Source organism: Engraulis encrasicolus, chromosome 20 (assembly GCF_034702125.1).
Source record: "Engraulis encrasicolus isolate BLACKSEA-1 chromosome 20, IST_EnEncr_1.0, whole genome shotgun sequence".
Taxonomy (NCBI): Eukaryota; Metazoa; Chordata; class Actinopteri; order Clupeiformes; family Engraulidae; genus Engraulis; species Engraulis encrasicolus.
This window is the reverse complement of record NC_085876.1, coordinates 39,473,631-39,493,630: the sequence shown is the minus strand read 5'-3', so window position 1 is coordinate 39,493,630 and position 20,000 is coordinate 39,473,631. Positions and strand designations below refer to the sequence as shown.

At 44.8% G+C, this 20,000-nt stretch overlaps 1 protein-coding gene across 1 annotated transcript in view; it reads left to right on the top strand.

The window, feature by feature from the left end:
- The window catches only part of lrp12 (low density lipoprotein receptor-related protein 12), a 43,012-nt gene that overhangs the window by 14,151 nt on the left and 8,861 nt on the right, over positions 1 to 20,000 (top strand). Inside the window, exons 3-6 of the mRNA XM_063185920.1 lie at positions 2,323 to 2,458; positions 7,890 to 8,092; positions 15,010 to 15,644; positions 19,030 to 19,499. Coding sequence (XP_063041990.1) covers positions 2,323 to 2,458; positions 7,890 to 8,092; positions 15,010 to 15,644; positions 19,030 to 19,499 — 1,444 coding nt within the window. The remainder of the gene's footprint in view (positions 1 to 2,322; positions 2,459 to 7,889; positions 8,093 to 15,009; positions 15,645 to 19,029; positions 19,500 to 20,000) is intronic.

The following is a 20,000-nucleotide window of genomic DNA, read 5'->3' as shown; positions in this document are numbered from 1 at the left end:
TTAAGTAAAATACCAATTATTTGATAACATCTATTTCTGTTGTCACTCATTCAGGCCGTTGAGTACTGTAGTATGATGGTAACAATATGATAGCAATGAAAAGTAGCTGTTTATATAGGCTTTTTTGCCAAGGCATCATTCAGTGTAATAGTTGTGGTCATTCAGTGAAATGCACATTTTTATGTGAAAATAAAGTCAAATTCTTACGAAACTTATTTGTTTAGCACAACAAATGCGGGGGCATACAACAAATGAATAATTCTGCATTTTAAACTGATTTTCTCTTCAGTGGAAAAACTTCTTAAAGCCAAATGGGTGAAATGCACTCGGTGAAAGACTACAAACACTGCAAAAACTATTTGCAAATGCCTTTTACTAGAAATTTTAGGTTTGATGAAGACCTTAAATATAGGCCTTTACTATGGTATGTAGCTTATTTCAGTTTTTTAACGTCATCTATATGTTTTTTGCATTATCAACAGTTTAACACCGTATTACACTGAATGACATTTTATGGGTGAAAATGGGGTAAAATGCATGTTCCTTACTATTTTCTGAACAGAAAATAATAAACTTAATCACTCTACACTCCAATGTACCCAAAAAAGTTGAAGAACGGTGTCAGGGAACAGTTTTATTTTTTGGAGTCCTGAAAACCCTGTTTCGTCTTTGACCCAGGGGCAGTGAGGGGAAGGGGCCTCAGCTCTTTGTGTTGTAGAAAGAGATATTTGTGCTTGGGAGACATGTGTCAGTCTTGTGAACAGGTTTATGCACATAACAGCAGCTGAGGTGCTAACATGAGCCGTCTCTCTCTCTCGTGTGCGTGCGTGCGTGTGCGTGTGCGTGTGTGTGTGCGCGTGTACGTATGTCTGTCTGCTTGTCTGTGTGTTTTGGTTGTGGTTGTGGTGGTAGGGATGTTAACCGGTAACCGTTTAACCGATAGTTGACCGGATCAACGTTAACCGGTTAAATTTTCTGCCACCGGTTAACCGGTTATGATAATAATAATAATTATAATTTCCTCCCAAAAAGCCCCCAAAAACGATAATTTAGAGGTTTTAGAACGATAATTCAGCATTTTCCATCTGGCAACAGTAGCTGGACATGGCAGGTCCTGTCTGCGCAGCAAAAAAAGGCTTATGTGGAAAACATTTTTTTTTTAAATAGTGCTGTGCATATCAGGCACGCGAACGTTGTATAAGATTACTGGTTAACCGGTTAACCACCGGTTAATGAGTCTCAGTTAGATAGAAGATATTTTTAAATTTTCGCCATCCCTACTGCGTATGTTTGTGAAGGAGTGTATGTTGTGTGTGTGTGTGTGTGCTTGATAAAATGTCTTGCCGAACAGAACCTGGTTTTCTAGACAAGTAAGTTAGCAACTTATTTGGTTGCAATGTGATCTCCCATTGGGAACTAAGTAAGTTGCTAACTGGTTAACAATGATGCTTTTGAGAAACGGGTCCCAGAACTGAGTGATCTGAGTAATGTGTTTAATGTGTTTTTGCCATAATGAATACTTACAATTCCATTATGGTCTCCTGTATTCATGAAAAGGGTCACATTTGTGAATGAGCAGCATGAATTCTGGAAATAAACTACAAACTAGAAATTCACTCAGAGTGCAGACCTCCGCCAAGGCAGCTGTTTGTTTAACATTCAACATAACATTTAGTTATACTACACTCTATTTTTCTTTGGAGTTAGAAACTCAGAAACTGGAATGTCAAAATTCACCCTGTTGCGGACACTAGATAGGCTTCTAGATTTGTAGGGTAGCAATGGTGAAGAATCTTGTAAAAAACCCTGGTTCCAGTTCGTGATCCGGATCACCACCAAAATGTAAACACTTGTTCCTTTGATCATTTCCAACAACTCCACAAAGTTTCAACCAAATCCGTTCATGCGTTGTTTTTGAGTTATCCCGGTGACAGACAAACCTCGACCGAGAACATAACCTCCTTGGTGGAGGTAAAAATATGGAACACTTTTAACCCATTGATGCCTGATGTTGCATTGCGCAACATTGGCCCTGGCGCCTGGAGTTGCATTACGCAACATTCAGGCTCATGAGAATTGAGACAACTTTCTGTTTGTTTGAGATGAATGAACACATTCTAATGCAAGATGAGTGTCTTAGTGTTTAAATGCAGCTTAGTGCATATTTGTATGTGCTTCAGAAGCTGAGATATTATGGTCTTCATAGGCTGAGGACAGCTTTTCTTAGAAAGGACTCAGGCATTCAGCACCCTTTCTTGCAGGTGCCGTAGGCGTCAATGGGTTAATGTGCTTTCTTTTTCTTGCCTTTTTCTTGCCTTGCAGCCTGTGGCGATGTGGCCGAGTTGATCCGTGCCTCCAGCGGCGTGATCACCAGCCCCGGCTGGCCCTTCGAGTACCCCGCCAGAGTCAACTGCAGCTGGAACATCCGCGCCAACCCTGGAGAGATCATCACCATCAGGTGAGACTCAAACGCCTTCAGTGCTCACACACATGCACACGCTCCCTCATCAGCTGTGAGTCAGGACAAGTTGTCTCGTAAAAGGGGGATAAAATGTGATTGAGTTACCAGGGCCCTGTGTACTGTATATAGGGGGCCCATACACAGTCCGATTTATCTAGATCAGGGGTGGGGAACCTATGTCTCGAGGGCCGTTTGTGGCCCTTGAGGCCGTTTTATCCGGCCCCCGATATAATTTTAATGTTATGCAGCTTCACATAAAATATGACATATTTTGTAAAGGAATCTTAGAAAATAGATTTGCAATACAATTAACTTATATTCAGAGGACCTAGAAAAGGTGGGGTCTGTTTCAAATGTGGCAGCCTTCAATATAGGTCTAAAGTGCAGGGGGAAATCCTGTTTTGTGTTCATAGTTCGGCCCTCAGAGGACTTTTACGGCCCGCGGATGAATTTGAAGTGGCCCCTCGAATGAAAAAGGTTCCCCACCCCTGATCTAGATGTATGGCTGGGGGCGGGGTCCATTGAAGCTGATTGTACATAGGGCCCACAATTTACTGCTACGCCCCTGGTCACACACATGCACACGTCCATCAGCTGTGTTGCGCTTTCTCTGTCTCTCTGCAGTCTGTGAGTGCATTGTTGACCATTGTGTGGAATGGTCTGTCTGAGTTGAAAAATGCAATTTTTTTAAAGATATTTTTTGAAGTTTCAAGCCTTTATTCCAACAATGCAGTATGAGAGTATGACCGGAAATGAGGTGGAGAGAGAGAGAGAGAGCGAGAGACACGATGATGAATCAGGAAATGACCTCGGGTCAATACTCTAAGCCAGGGTTTCCCAAACTGTGGTGCGTGCACCCCTGGGGGTGTGCGGCCAGTCACCAGGGGGTGCGCAGGCTGAATAGAGCAATGGTGGATATGTGTGTTTTTTTTCCCAGCATTATTGAACGTCAGGTAGTTTTAATTGTTTGATGAATTGGAAATGTAATTTATAACTCATAGACTTGTCATGCAATAAGTCAAGTCTGATTGGAAATCAGGATTACCCAAAATGTGCGGTGGTGCAACATTCGCTTAGGGGGTGCGCGAACCACATTGAAATGTGAAACGGCGTGTTCAGAGAAAACAAAGTTTGGGAACCGCTGTCTAAGCCATGTCCCTGCATGACACGTATGGTGTGGTGCCTTAGCTCACTGAGCCACGGTGCCCCCCAAAAATGCTCAACGTTTGACGACTCGCCCTGTGTGTGATCCGCGTTGACAAACCTCTGTCAAACACACCCACCATCGTACTTTGGTGCTGGCGCGTGTGTGATCCCACTTCAACAACTTGACTTGTAGCATTATGAACTCCAGGATCATGTTCACTGGCGAGTCACTGTCATTTTTCTACTGTGTGAATGTGCTGTATTTCAAGTTAGTTGACAGTGAAGCACAAAATATTTGCAGCATGTTTCCTTGCTGTACACCATCAGAATTTTGAATTGGGCTCGGCACAGGCGAGATGTTTAATTGGGTAGCAACTAAACATTGCACAATGTGCAGTGCTTTCTTGATCACAAAACGATTTTTGTCTCTTTGGTTTTTTTGGGGAAGAAGTTCTTCGATTGTAGAATGATTTTATGTCCTCAGTGAGAAAGTTAGAAATAGAAGTCGAAAGTACGGCAGAACAGGTTTGTTTTTGTTTTTTGGCAAGGCAAGGGTCTCATGCACTTTCAATTGTCCTGTGCACCCGAGGTTGTCTGAAAGCAAGAGATAACATTTTACCAAGGTGAAGTTTGCAAACACCGTCTTGAATTTGAAAGCCCTTGTTGTTGCATTTTTAATGCATGTCGATGCCAGACCCAAGCTCAACGAGCAGCCGTGTACTCCTACTTCACACACACGTTCATAGTCCTACCTGCTTGACTCCTGTAGTCCTGAGCCTTTTAACACGTGTTGGAGGCAGAGCTGTAACATGTATTATGCACCACACAACCCCTGCCTCTGCTGGTACAGACGGAAGGTGCTTTTTTTATTGGGCAGTCGTGCCTGCCAACACATGTCTGTATCTCTAGCTGATCTTTATTGCCTCTCTCTCCCTCCGCTTGTCCCTGTCTCTCTTGCTTTTGCTTTTACTCTTGTTCCTTTTACTTACTTGTTCCAGCTCTTGCTCTTGCTCTTGCTCTTGCTCCTGCTCTCTCTCTCTCTCTCTCTCTCTCTCTCTCTCTCTCTCTCTCTCTCTCTCTCTCTCTGTCTCTGTCTCTCTGTCTCTCTCTCTCTCTCTCTCTCTCTCTCTCGCGGCACAGGCAATGTTTTTCTACCCTCCAGTGTGTGTTGTTCTATTTTTTAAAACCCTATCTCTCTCTCTCTCTCTCTCTCTCTCTCTCTCACTCACTCACTCACTCACTCACTCACTCACTCACTCACTCACTCACTCACTCACTCACTCACTCACTCACTCACTCACTCACTCACTCACTCTCACTCTTTCTCTCTCTCTCTCTCTCTCTCTCTCTCTCTCTCTCTCTCTCTCTCTCTCTCTCTTTTTTCGCTCTCTCTCTCTCTCTCTGCGTGCGCTGTGAGCGGTGTGTGCTCTCGCCTCTCTGGGTGACGTGAGTCTGGGATGAGCCGCCGTGTTGAGAGACTTATTTGGGCTGGCGGAAGTGATGCCCGTGGTGGTTTGATGTGGAGAGACTAGCGAGAGCGAGAGGATTTTGGAGGGCACTCGCCAGGATGAATGCCCAATTCGTTCAGCTGTAGCCTCGCTCTGCTCTGCTCTACTCTGCTCTCACACCCCCCCGACTACCTGCCTGAGCTCTCTGTGCATCGCTCCTCCTATAATGTAGTAGTCATTGCCAAAACTCTCTCTCTTTTTTTCATCATTTAAAAATAAAATCATATCCTTTTGTCTTTTGGCATCTGTCCATTACTTTCACCTTTTCTCTGTTGGTCTGTCTGTTGTGCTCACTCTCTGTCTCTGTCTCTGTCTCTCTCTCTCACCCTCTTGCTCGCTCTCTCTCTGTCTCTCTCTCTCACCCTCTTGCTCGCTCTCTCTCTCTCTCCTTCCTATGCCTCTCTGTGTTGAAAGGCAGTGTCCATGGTTACCAACATAAAAATAGACCCTTTTTCTAAATTATTTTTTTCCCTTGCTGTGTCTTTTTTTTTTCAGGACGACTCTCTTTGTAGCTTTGTTTGTGAGGAAAGAAACCAGTGGCTGATTTCTTTGGTGCCACCGACTATTTTTGTAATCAGATCTAATCTGTAACTACTGGTACATTAACTTCCCACAGTCCGTGACATCTTCCATATGTTCTGTTAAGTTTTTGTTTGTACAGCAATTTGGACAGTATTTTCTGTACTTAAAAGATGTTGCATGAATCATTTTTTTTCTCACCTACTTTCACTTGATTAAAAAAACAACAAAAAGTTGTAGTCCACTATTCTCCCAAGACTGGTCACAAACCATGGTATTAAACATTTAGCTTTTGGAGATCTAGTTACTTCAGCAGTACTATTGAGCATCCTGTCATGTTCAACTTTTCAATACATCAAATTGTGCCAGCAGCGCCTTTTTAGGCCTTATCCCACTCATGTCGGGAGCTGCATGATGCATGATGAGGTTTTACTATGTTGGCATTTTAGAGCTGAATGAATATGCTCTAATGTAGGATGAGGGTTAAACGCAATACAATATTTATATGAAAAATACAATATCTGTATTTCTGTATTTATTTTATGTGCTTTAGAGGCTGAGATATTTAGGTTTTTATAGGCTGACAATAGCTTTTCCCAAAAGTGCTTTGGGCATTTAGCAGGTGTTTTAGGCGTCAATTGGTTAATAGGGAATAGATAGAGAAGAGAAACAGGAAATGAGTGGGAGAAAGATGAGGTAGGATTAGAAAACGAGCCAGGCTGGATTCAAACCTGGGTCCCCATGGGCAGGCTGGGCAACGATGAGGTGCATTGGCACTGCCAAAGCACCCCCAATATACACAAATTTAAAGTGCAAACTGTGATTGGAAGAAAATCAAACGACCAAATATTCATGTCAGCCTGCAAAATATAACACACCACGATGTCTGTAAATCTTACAGAAAGAATTACCTTAATTAAGAAACACCTTAATTTCCCTCCAAACAAACTCTCTTAACTCTTTACGTTTGAGGGGTTAACTGACCCATTGAATGAGAGCAGAAAAATCATGATGTTTGAAAATGTTAATCGTCAGATCGTAATTTTCTCTTCCTTCTGACAAATTGAAATTGAACTGGGAAATGAGTAAAATAATCACATCATGGTGTTTGGAAAACTCATCTAATCAAAAAAACGAAAATGATCACAATTTTGCGCTTCCCTCCCCAGTTTTTAGGAATTTCTAGGGAATTGAATGTGCAGACTGAGAAATAATGACTGTAATGACATAATCACATCATCATGTTTAGAAATCACATCATTATTCTCCCAACCCTCTCAAGAGTTTGCAGCTCTCAAAATGTTTCTAAAAAACCTTGGATCATAATTTCTACCCAAAGTCTCCTCTGTCCCGCATGTCCATGGTCTCCAGGACTTTGGAAATCTTATCCAAAAAATGGACTCATCCTAATTCCTGAAAGTGATGGTTGTAATCCCCAAATAATCTCTCTCTCTCTCTCTCTGCGCTCGCTCTCTCTCTCTCTCTCTCTCTCTCTCTCTCTCTCTCTCTCTCTCTGTCTCTCTCTGTCTCTCTCTCCTTTGAGATTAGGAGCTGTGATGCGTTAATCTGATAGACAAATGAGTTGAGTTGAGTTGAGTTGATTTCCTCTTCTCCTTCCCTCCATCCACACTTTCCGGGAGTTTGAGATTCAGAGTTTTCTCTGCTGTGGGCTGGCCTCACTTCTCCCCTTCTCTCTTCCCAATTGAAAATCTTATAAAAAAAGAAGAAGAATCCTCATTTCACCCCAAACTCTCTTCCTCTCTCTCCCCTCACTGCTTTGGTCCAACTGCCATTATGGTTAAATGCATTAGAGAAATGACTTGAATTGACTCGTGCTTGTGCTCACTCTCTGTCTCTCTGTCTCTCTGTCTCTCTGTCTCTCTGTCTCTCTGTCTCTCTCTCTGTCTCTCTGTCTCTCTGTCTCTCTGTCTCTCTCTCTCTCTCTCTCTCTCCACATTTCCCAGGACTTTGAGATTCAGAGTTCTCATTGTTGTGGCATGGACTGGCCTTACCTCTCCTTCTCTCTATTCAATTTCCAGCTTTATAAATCTTGTACAAATCTTACGTTAGACAATGACTTGACATGACTTCTCCCCCTCCCCTCTCCTCCCTTTCTCTCGCTCTCCCTTACTCTGTCTGCCCATCCCTCCACAGTTCCCAGAGATCCAGAACTGTGATGTGTTAATCCACTAGACAAATGAGTTGAATTGACTTGGCTTTCCCCTTTGGTCTCTCCCTCTCCCCCTCTCAAACAGTTTCCAAGACTTTGAGATCCAGAGCTCCCACCGCTGCGGCATGGACTGGCTGTCCATTGGCGCCTACAAGAACCTGGACGGCTTCCGGGCGTGCGGCTCCTCGGTGCCCGCCCCCTACATCTCCTCTCAGGACCACGTGTGGATCAAGTTCCACTCGGACGACGCGCTGACCGGCAAGGGCTTCAGGCTCTCTTACATAACAGGTAAAGCCAAACGCAACGCAACGCAACGCAACGCAACGCAACGCAACGCAATGCCTGTAGCGCCCGCCGCACGGCCTACACTACACGCGTGCACACACACACACAAGCAGACACACACGTACACACACACACACACACACACACACACACACACACACACACACACACACACACACACACACAGAGCACAGCACACTTCCAGGGACAGATTATGACTTCATGGGCCCCTGGGCCAGACAACAAGAAAGCGCCCCCCCCCCCTATGGCATAGTGAGGTTCCAAAAGACTTTGGGGGGTTTAGTGAAGATGTTAAGAGTGCCTTTGTTGTTAGGGGGGTTCAGGGGTTTGTCCCTGGCTAACATTTGAAAAAACAGTAGTCTAAAGTGCACTTATCACCATATGAAAACACAAATACAGACCAACAATATAGTGGGTTTTATGTTTAATGTTGACTAGGGTTTAATCCCGGGACCCGGGATTCCCGGGAAATCTGATCAAAACAATTTCCCGTTTCCCGGGAAAGCCATGACGGGAAACCGGGAAAAAAAATTAAGTGCGTGTCTATTTGTTGTCCCAGCAACATAAGCAACAGTGCCATCTAGCAGCGGTAACACTTCAGGCTCATTTAAGCAGCAGCAGTACAGGCCCATTTCAGCAATGTCTGAGGTGCGCGGTTGACGTATTATTTCATCCGCAACCGCTTCTCAGAATCTCCATCCACCCGCAGTAATGTTTTTTCTCCAATTTCCAAAACCGAATCCGCCCGCCATCCGCCTATTAGTTTTTAGTATTTAAGATGCCTGAGGCACATAGTCGATCGTCTTTTTCAAGCAGTGCAGGTCATTTACATCTTGCCAGCCCATGTTTAAAAAAAATCTCTAACTTATAGCGATTCCCAACTTGTCTCCACCCATCGCACAACGTGGAAGTTGAAACGTGTGGATGCTTTAATGCAGCCTAAATTTTAACAGTTTAAATACATCCAGTCCAAGCAGCACAATCGAAACTATTGGCTATCTAGCTTTGGATGGTATCCAATAAGACGAGTCAAGTGTCTTGCGAAGAGTGCAGAGAATTACGTCGCGCGTGTGTGTGTGAGCGAGAGAGGGTGAGAGAGGGAGCGATTCCAAACTTGTCTCCATCCATCGCACAACGTGAAAGTTAACGTGTATGCTTTCATGCAGCCTAAATTGTACCAATTTTGCCTCCTCTCCAAGCAGCACAATCGAAACTATTGGCTATCTAGCTTGCAAGTTTGGCTGGTCTATCCAACAAGATGAGTCAAGTGACATATGTCTTGCGAAGAGTGCAAGCGTCGCTTTGTGTGTGAGCGAGAGAACCAGAGAGAGAACGAGAGAGAGGCGCTTCCCAAAATCGCTCTGCAGAAAGGGCAAGGCGATGTCTCCAAATATTAGACAAAATGCAGCTTATTTTAGTTAAGTAGACATCAGGAAAGTATTTTGTTTAGTTGCAAAGCCGAGCTGATTGGTTCATATTGCTCTGAAAGACACTCAAGTCTATGCCTATATTTTAATGGGTTTATTATGCGCGCGAGGTCACCTAACTGTAGTGACGCCCGGTGCTATTACCAGAGGAAAACGATAGCACTTGGGCAAACGGTAAAGTCAGTTTAGCCATGCATACCTGCCTATGATGAACCAGTTTTCTTGTTTGAAAAAACACTCTTCCTGGCGCTAAAGCAAACTGCCATTTCTGACTGACCCAGATGAAATCCCATGCACGGAACTCCACTATTGAGATGACATCGCATAGGCTATATTTCCCACCGCTTATCACAGTAGCCGACAGTGAAACATTGTTCTCATGAAGCTGGCGGTAGACGTGTATACTATCCACAGGTGAAGGACAATGTGCCATGATTTTGCGCACAACCTCAAACACAATTCCTTAATGGAAAATAGCCAACCCACTGTTGCATCAAACTTATAGGTGAAAGTCGTGAGATCCACCAACAATCCACCGTCATTGATAAGCGCTGCATGCTGCGCACAGGCTATCATCTTACACTTCATTATTATTGTGTTGGTGGATAGGAGAGCTTAATCTTAATTCCTTTCTCCCAGTAATGATACAAACAGTAACAACTTACAAAATGCCAGTTTGGGAGGAACAGTTGAATTATAGCCTCTACATGACTAGATCAAAAAAATTGAAAAAAAAAAAACCAAAAAAAAACCGGGATTTCCCGGGATTCCCGGGAAATGGGCCGTCAGATCCCGGGATTTGATTCATGCCATTTTCGGGAAAAATATTAAACCCTAATGTTGAAGTCTTGGGCTTCAGGGCCCCCCTTGTCTCTTGGGCCCCCCCCTGGGCCTGAGACCAGTAGGCCCTCCCGTGCACTAATCCGTCCATCCACAGCACAGATAGCAGGCTCACTGTGATCTATTTATAGGCCCTCACTCTACCCTGATCCCATCTCTTCTCATCTCATCTCGTCTCATCTCGTCTCTCAGAACTGACTAGGCAACGCGTGTCATGTGAGCGTGTGATTGCTCCCGTGTAGCGCCAGCAGCCTTGCCGTCCTGAAAATACCCCCACCATTCCTGTCCTTAGAGTCTCCTTTCCTCTGCTGCTTCTTAACCCCTTCCCTTTCTCCCTGTTCATGGGTCAAAGACGTGCAAAATGGCATTGTCATTCCGTGTAACGGATACCCTCTGCTGACTGTAACGGTAAAAAACATGATTTTTAAATTGTTTCAAGTGAATGGATGACCGCCGAGGCTTTCATGAATTCACTGGAAAAAAATAAAATAAAAAGAGTCATGTTTTTTACAGTTACAGACAGACAGCAGAAGGTATCCGTTACACTGAATGACGATTTCATTTTGCACGTCTTTGACCCTCATGCAGTAACAGTGACGGTGGTCACGTTAGCAAGTGCTTGCTTCCGCATTGGTGTTAAGCTTAGTTAAATGGAGCTAAGATTTAAGCACTGTAAAAGGGAGGCTTACTATCTGCTGCTGTCTCACTTACTTCTCCTTTCTGTCTGACTGACTGTCCAGACAGAAGTGATGTAGGTTTTTTTTTTGCTCTCTTAATGCTTAATAAAAGCTCACCGCGCCTTGCACACAAAGGGTGTGTGCAGAGATGGAGACTGCAGAAAGAGTTTTCGGACAAGCACTGTAGAACTTCCTTCTCCGGACGGTGTCCACAAATGGGGTCCGACTGTATTCATTTACTATTTTGTTGAACAATTGTCTAATTTTTTGACATGTGTTTATGTATGTATGTATGAGGGGGTGACTCTGCCATGGGCTCTGCCCTGCATCTCTGCCCACTAGACATTAGGGGTGTAAATAATATCGAAATGTAGCTTTATATCGCGATATATTCTGACGATTGAATCGAATCGCATGGTATCGTGGGGCATTGTTAAGAATAGAAAAAAATCGAATCGCTGGCCCCTGCCCAATAACTTAATATAAGTGGAAAAGTAATTGGGGAAAAAAATGTAATCGTATCGTATCGTATCATGGGGCATTCTCAAGTATCGAAAAATAATCAAATCGTATCGCATCGAATAATAAGATATCGATTTTGAATCGTATTGTCATGGAGGCTGTGATTTACACCCCTACTAGACATATGGTATAAATGCTGCCTTTATTCATTCAGCTGATCTGTAGTCTTTCTTAGCCTTTCATTATCCCTTCTTCCCACTTCCTCCCCCATCACTCACTCTCTTGTCTGCTGTGACGCTAAAGTTCTGCACATGCATAGCATATAGCAACTGTTGCTAGCATCTATATTCTCCTTACCAGTTCATACACTATTTGTTATTACAACTATGCTAGAAGCTGCTGGTGGTAAAGTGACGCATTTGTGCAGCACATGTTTCTGAATGGCTGGCCTCTGCTTGGGTTTTGATGGGAACAGTGAAAGAAGACTCGTTCTGTATTTGTATTTTTTATTATTTTAAAAAACGGCATGTCTGTGGTCGCTATAATGACAGGCTTGCTTGCCTTGAGAAACATGGACATTAGACATGACGAGCATCTGTCTCTGTCTCTGTCTCTGTCTGTCTCTCTCTCTCTCGCGCGCGCGCGCTCTCTCTCTGTCTCTTGCGCTCTCTCTCTCTCTCTTTTTCTATCTCGAGTGTATGCTTGCTCTCTTTTTGTCTTTCTTCCAGAGAGTTCCACCAGCATGACAGTTGAGAGTGTTGTTCTCTCCATCGCAACATAATCATTGTCCACAAAATGTTTTGTGCATGTCACTCTGCTGCCACAAAAGATGCTCTGAGAACGCTTCAGAAAATGGCCTTTGCTGCACAATCGGGCTTTTGTTCCAGCGTGTTTGCGCAAAAGGAAATAAATGTCAAATTCATGTCTTTGCGGCAGAGCTGAACCGAGTGACCTCTTCACAAGCGTTGAGTGCCAGCTAGCTTTTAAAAACGCGCTCGCTACCCACTCCAGATTTATGGCAATTACGGCAAATTATAGCTCTTACATTCAGGTTGAATTAAGATCTCCTGCTCACAGCTGCCTTTTAACAAAATGCACTTTGCAGGACTGTTTTCTATACACATCACTCAGAACTTGAATATGTTCCCACAGCAACTGAATTCCACTTTTCCCATGTTGGAGACTCGGTCAACTCAATTGGAAAGTGTGAGCCTCTTGATCAGGAACAAAATGAAATTGCAGGGCTGATGGTATGCAGGCTCCATGCCTGATTTCTTATCGTCGTCCTTACAGCAGGGGAAAAAGTGCAGCCTCAGGATTTTTTTTCACTATCACCCCTGAAATTGTGATTTAGGGGCCCTGCCGTGGCCAACCGGTAGGGCACTCGTCTACCATGCGCCTGACCCGGGTTCAATTCCCGGCTCGGGTCCTTTGCCGACCCCTCCTCGTCTCTCTCCCCATTTGCTTCCTGTCCACCTCTCACACTGTCCTATCAAAGTCGAAACTTAAAAAAAAAGAAATTGTGATGTAGGAATGAGCTATTGCGACTTCTTCTGAAGTGTAATTGTACATGAACTCGTGCTCCGCTCACACAAGGCCTTTTTGAGTTGAGGTGATTGTTGCACAACGACATGAGCACTGAGCACTTGTTTTGACACGGAAGAGCAGACAGAATCCAAAGTGTTCTTCAGCTCGTTATTGTGCAGAGTATTCAGAACTGAACAATGCAAGCCATGCAGAGTGTAGTTAATGAGTAAGCATTTGGTAAGATGACTTGATCCAAGAGCCAAGGTCTCTAACTAGGGCTGTAACGATATGGGATTGAACCGAGAAATCGTGATACTCAGTCACGATACTGTATCGTGACGTAAGGAGGGAGTATCGTGATACGCCCTTTCAAAGTTTTGTTATCCTTCATTCCAGAAAACAACCATATGATATGATGTGATGGTGCTTCCAAGCTTCAACTGAGATACATTTAAAAAAAAATCGTGGAATGTATTGAACTGTAGGTCAAAAATTGTGATACGAACCAAATCGTGAGTTGAGTCAGAGTGTATCGTCAGAGAGAGTAGAGAGAGGTTCCATTGGCCCATTGTTTCCTGGTTCTATTATGGCCCCCCTTAGGCAGACCTAGGCAGACCTAAGGACTGTTCTATTCATTGTAGGAGCATTATGACACGCCCCTTTAGGCAGACCGGAACCTGGTCGCGTTAGGTGCCCATAGAAACCTATTATGTTGGCATATCTCTATAGAATATCTCTGGTATCGTTACAGCCCTATCTCCAACCCAAATGCTCACCCATTTACTCATTCACATTATACATGGCTCACGTTGATGTTCCTGTTCTTGTACACCCACATGCGTCCGTTTCTCCGGATGCGAGATGCAAAGTTTGACGTTTCCTGTCCACGTCTGTAATGTAGTAATAATTATATTAATATTTAAGTCCCCTTCTTTCCCGTGAATAAGCGAACATTTGGCTAGATGTCATGGCCCTTGATCAGAGCAGCTGACCCCACATTTATGCATTTCCTCAGATGCAAAATCTCCCCTCATCCACAACGTAACGTAATAATAGTATGTTTAATGTCCACTTCTTTCCCGTCTACCCAGAAAGCTGGCGGAGTTGGGTATTCACCCCACATATGTCAAATTCTATTGATATGTTTTTTATTAATTGCACATTTTTAATTATTGCCTTTTTTAGAGTCTTTTTTTTTGTTTTTTGGGCTTTTTCTCCTCAATTAAGCAGACAGGACAGTTGAGAGACCAGAAATGAGAGAGAGAGGGGAGGGATGGGCAAAGCATATCAGGTTGAAATCGAACCCCGGTCACCCGCCTATTGGTATAGAGCAGGGGTCAGGAACCTATGGCTCTAGAGCCACATGTGGCTCTTTTGGGAACTGTATGTGGCTCTTATTTATCTAGGGTTGCCTTGAAATATAGAATCGTCCCGTATTTCTAAATAAAATTACGGGTTCCATATTGAGTTGAAACAGGACAAGGGAGGTTAAAAAGTGTTAAAATGCAGGAAATTACATCTAAGAAATACAATTTTTTTCCAGACCTCGCCATAATGAAGTTGACAGTTGGCAATCCTATACTTACCTGTTATCAATAAAAGCAATAAGTTAACAGTAGGCCTACTCTTTAAATTGTTGGACTTAATTGAAATACATGATTTTGATTGTATTCAGTGTTTTTAAAATGGCATGGCTCTCCTGAAAATGTATTTAAAAAAAATTGGCGTTTATGGCTCTCTCCACCAAAAAGGTTCCTGACCCCTGGTATAGAGTCTTAGCTCAGTGAGCCACAGCTCCAGGGCCTTTCCACCGGCCACAGTTTTACTCTCAGTATTTTTTAGACATATTTTCTTTACTATCTTTACCATGTAAGCTCAGAAAATGAAATGATAAAACAAGAGATGCAAGATATGTATATTATTATGAAGTTACAATCTTCTTTTCTCTGCCCTGCTCCTCCCCCAGGCAAGTCGGAGGAGTTGGTGTGCGAGCCCGAGCAGTTCCACTGCGCCAACGGCAAGTGCGTGCCCGACGTGTGGAAGTGCAATGGCATGGACGAGTGCGGCGACAACTCGGACGAGGAGCTGTGCACGGCGCCCAACCCTTCCTCCGCCCTCTTCTCCTTCCAGCCCTGCGCCTACAACCAGTTCCCCTGCCTGTCACGCTACACGCGTGTCTACACCTGCCTGCCCGAGTCGCTCAAGTGCGACGGCAGCATCGACTGCCAGGACCTGGGCGACGAGATCGACTGCGACGTGCCGGCGTGTGGCGAGCGCCTGCGCACCTTCTACGGCACCTTCGCCTCGCCCAACTACCCCGACTTCTACCCGCCGGGCAGCAACTGCACCTGGCTCATCGACACGGGCGACCGCCGCAAGGTGGTGCTGCGCTTCGTGGACTTCAAGCTGGACGGCACGGGCTACGGGGATTACGTGAAGGTGTACGACGGCCTGGACGAGAATCCCAGACGGTTGTTGAGGGTGCTGACGGCGTTTGACGCCAGGGCGCCGCTGGCCGTGGTGTCGTCGTCGGGGCAGCTGCGCGTGCACTTCTACGCGGATAAGGTCAACGCGGCGCGTGGATTCAATGTCACCTACCAGGTGAGTCCAGTAGAATAGGCATGGGAGTGGATGGTGACTATTTTATCAGTCGCGATCAGGACTCTAAATTAACATCAGCCAAATGCTGCCAAAATTTGAGTTTGGCTGGTAGAAAATGCCAACTTACTAGCCACTTTGACCTATTAGTGAGTATGTGTTTGGCTAGTAAGATTAGCATCTATTAGCCCTTTTGGCTGGTTTTCCAAAAAGTTAAATTGGAGACCTGGTCAGAACCAATCAGAGGTGTTTTCCGTGTCTGACTGCACAGAGCTGACAGAAAGGTTTTATTGATCGGTACTTGTAACTTGTTGATTTCAGGAACAGCATTACTCCTTTACTTTTTTATGCATTGTGAAACCAAAAAGTCGACAGAAGCAGCAGTGCTTTATGGGACAATGATGGATTTTTTTGGGGTAAGACGCCAGGTGGTACAACTACAGCTAATGCCCATAAATTTATAAGTAATTGGTATTTGACATACTGCAATGAATAATTATCTTAGATAATCCACTAAAAAACAAAAACCCATTAATTCCAATCCATACAATAGTGGCATTAGCTGTGGTTGCACCACCCTGACATGGGCTACTACTACTGAGATGTCATTGACCCTTATGCAGTCAATGGACAGTAGCCAGTTGGTTCCATATGCCAGTGTGGTGTAGTGCACTGTAGAGCACCTGTCTGCGAAGCTGTGTCCTGCTGGGAACACTACTGTACTGGCTGAGCAGGTGAAAAATGTCCAAACCAATCTGCATCAATATGCAGACTCCCGTCCTTGACCTGTGTTTGTAGCCTCGCGTTTCGCTGACGCCCCGCCACCTTGAAGCAGGGCTGATAGTATTCAGGCATCATGCCTGATTTCAGGCTTGACAGAGTTTGCAAAAATAAAAACATTGATAATAATTACCCATTAGGTTACAGGTTTAGGGTATTCTTCTACTATTAGGCTTGAATAATCATACACAGGCTATTAAATGTTTGAATGTGTCAAAATAGGCCTACGTTGCGTCACTATGCAGTATCTTGTCGTTGTTAGAGCAGGGGAAAAAGTTCAGGCTCAGGATTTTTTTTCACTATCACCCCTGATTGAAGACAACAATCAAGTTTCCACAATAGCTTTTGGGGGGACTATTCTTCGTTCACCATACCGATGGCAAATGAGACAATGACATTAGAATTGCGCTTTTGCGAGATATTGAAATGCACTACTGTCGTCGGTGACGTCATTGCGAGGCCACAAGCATGCAAGGGAGCTAGGGAGGACGGGAGTCCACATATTAGAAAGAGCCGGCATGCAGCAGTACTCAGAAACCAGTGCAGTGGTGTGGTGGAGAGTGTGCTTGTGTCTGCCTGTCTGCCTGCCTGCCTGTGTGCGATACTGGGCCCTGCTGGGAATAGCAGCCCAGACGGTGAGGAGAAAAGGAGCAGACAGCTTTGGGACCCAAGAGCTGATGGAAATAGCATCTCCGCTCCCATGGGAGTTTTTTAGTAGGCTATATCTCACAACGCCAAAACTCACTCAACTTTTTTGTTGGCATGACCAGAGACGTTATCAGGAGGTGTTTTTATTTTGTATAGTATGGGTTCAAAAATGTTGTTTTCTCCTGACTGCACGGAACTAAATGCACACAACTCAACCTCTGATTGTTGGAAACCACTGTCGGTCAAAAAATTAGTTGCCAGTGTCTTGCCGCTCCTCACAATATCATGTTTACAAACACGGTGAAGCCATGTATGAATGGCCTGTCGAGCTAGTGCACAATGTCTTAACGATAACAATATGTATTCATATTAGAGATGTAACGATACACTCAACTCACGATTCGGTTTGTATCACGATTCATGACTTACGTTTCGATACACCCCTCGATTTTACATTTGCCAACATTATAAACTTCACGAATAAAAACTATGATAGTTTATAGGTACAATAGGTAACAAGAGGCTACTAATAATTTTTAAAAGTTTCTATATAATAACGATGATGCTTGGAAGCACTATCACTTCATATCATGTGGTTGTTTTCTGGGCAGATGGGTATCAAAACGTTAAAAGGGCGTATCACTATACTGCCTCTTTGTATCACGATACAGTATCGTGACTCTGTGCATCACGATTTCTCGGTTCGATACAATATCGTTACAGCCCTTATTCATATGTTTCTGGCTACACCATTATTAGGGAAGGTGATGACTGTCTGGGAAGTTGTTGGTGTATGGTTGGGTTTACTGTAGAAAAATATTTGTATTCTTACTTCACAATATTTGTGATATTAAACCTTTCGCCTCTCTCCTGTGTTGATCATTAACCCTCTAGTCTTTCTCACAGAGGCACTCGAGAAGATTAATTCAAAGCTAATGCTTTTATTAATGCTTACAATGGTTTCTATTTTTCCATGGTTCCTCCCTCTTCTTCTTTCCTCCTCTCTTCTCCTCCCCACTCTCCTCTGCTCCCCAGGTGGACGGCTTCTGCCTCACACTGACCATTTCGCTGTTTTCTTTAAAGGGGTATGCCACTATTTTGGGGCTTAATACAGTTAAAATCGTTGGCTGGGGTTTATAAAGATGGTGAAGTGTCTTATTTTTCATGTTAAATGTTATCTTGCTTTAAGACAAGTTAAAAGAGGGACTATGTAGCTAAGCTAGTGAAAGTCAATGTATCACTGTAGCATGTAGCAAGACAACGGCTTACATGAAAAATAAGACACTTTACCACCTTTATAAACCCTGGCCAACGATTTTAACTGTATTGAGCCCCAAAATAGTGGCATACCCCTTTAATACACAGCGTTTCGGTCCTGATGAAGGTATAGGACTGAAACGTCATATATTATAGACAACAGTGATATGGTCTTTGTGTGGGAGCTTTTTCAAATTGTCTGCTGTGTGAGCCCTGGGCCAACTCTGACACACCTGCCAGCTGAGGTGTGCGAAGAAAAATACAAGTTTAATGGGCAGCTTCATCTTCTCCCCTCTCCTCTCTACTTCACCCTGGTGGACGGTTTTTGCCTGCCTTGGGAAACCTGTGCATAGTGATGAATACAATGTGTGCATTCCAATATGCAGACTTCTGTCCTCCACTTGTGCTTGTGGCCTCGCATTTTGCTGACGCCCCGCCCGTGGAGAAATCAATGAAGTTTCCCCGCTGTTAGCCTAGTGAAAACAATTTTGGGGGCTGTTCTTCATTCACCATCCCGATTACAAATGAGGACATGACATTAGAATTGCTTTTCATTTTGCAAGAAATGACCCCAGCCGGACTCGAACCGTATGCATGCAAACCCAAATGTGGGGGGCTTAGCACGCTGTACCACAGCGCGCCCCCCCCCCATGATATATTGTATCTATGGTTCATCTCCCTCTCCTCTCCTGTCCTCCCCCAGGTGGACGGCTTCTGCCTGCCGTGGGAGATCCCGTGCGGGGGCAACTGGGGCTGCTACACGGAGGCACAGCGCTGTGACGGCTACTGGCACTGCCCCAACGGCCGCGACGAGCTCAACTGCAGCAGCTGCCAGGAGGACGAGTTCCCCTGCTCGCGCAACGGCGCCTGCTACCCGCGCTCGGACCGCTGCAACTACCAGAACCGCTGTCCCAACGGCTCGGACGAGAAGAACTGCTTCTTCTGCCAGCCGGGCAACTTCCACTGCAAGAACAACCGCTGCGTCTTCGAGAGCTGGGTGTGCGACGCGCAGGACGACTGCGGCGACGGCAGCGACGAGGAGAGCTGCCCGGTGGTGGTGCCCACGCGGGTCATCACGGCCGCGGTCATCGGCAGCCTCATCTGCGGCCTGCTACTGGTCATTGCGCTGGGCTGCACCTGCAAGCTCTACTCGCTGCGCATGTTCGAGCGCAGGTAAGGCAGAATCGCGTCACTTTTTCAACCTTTGTTTTTTTGGGGGGGAGATGGGGTTGACAGGCAAGCAATGCTGCTTTGCACAGTTCTGGGGTGCATTTCACTCGATTCACACGATTCACTCAGGTTGTCATCTTTGGCTGCCATTGTTACTGCCATCTTGGATTGATAAGAATGGTTAGTGTAGGACAGACTCGCCTCATAGTTTTGGGAAATGCGAGAGGGGAGGCAGAAGTGGATGCGCCGGCTAGCTTTACTTGCTACGCTTGTTGGAGTGCAGGGATGTTTTGAATGATAATCATCTTTTTTTGGCAAGTGTCCTGCGTACATGTACAGAGGTATTGACTTGACATGCGTCCACACGGCATGCAATTTCGATGTGAAAAGCAACACAAGCATGAAAGAGTGAGCCACTGAGCCTGTGATGTTGCCATGTGCGGTAGCCATCTTGGATGGGTCAATAAGAGGAGGCAGGAAAGGAGCAGAGGGAAGTGGAGATTG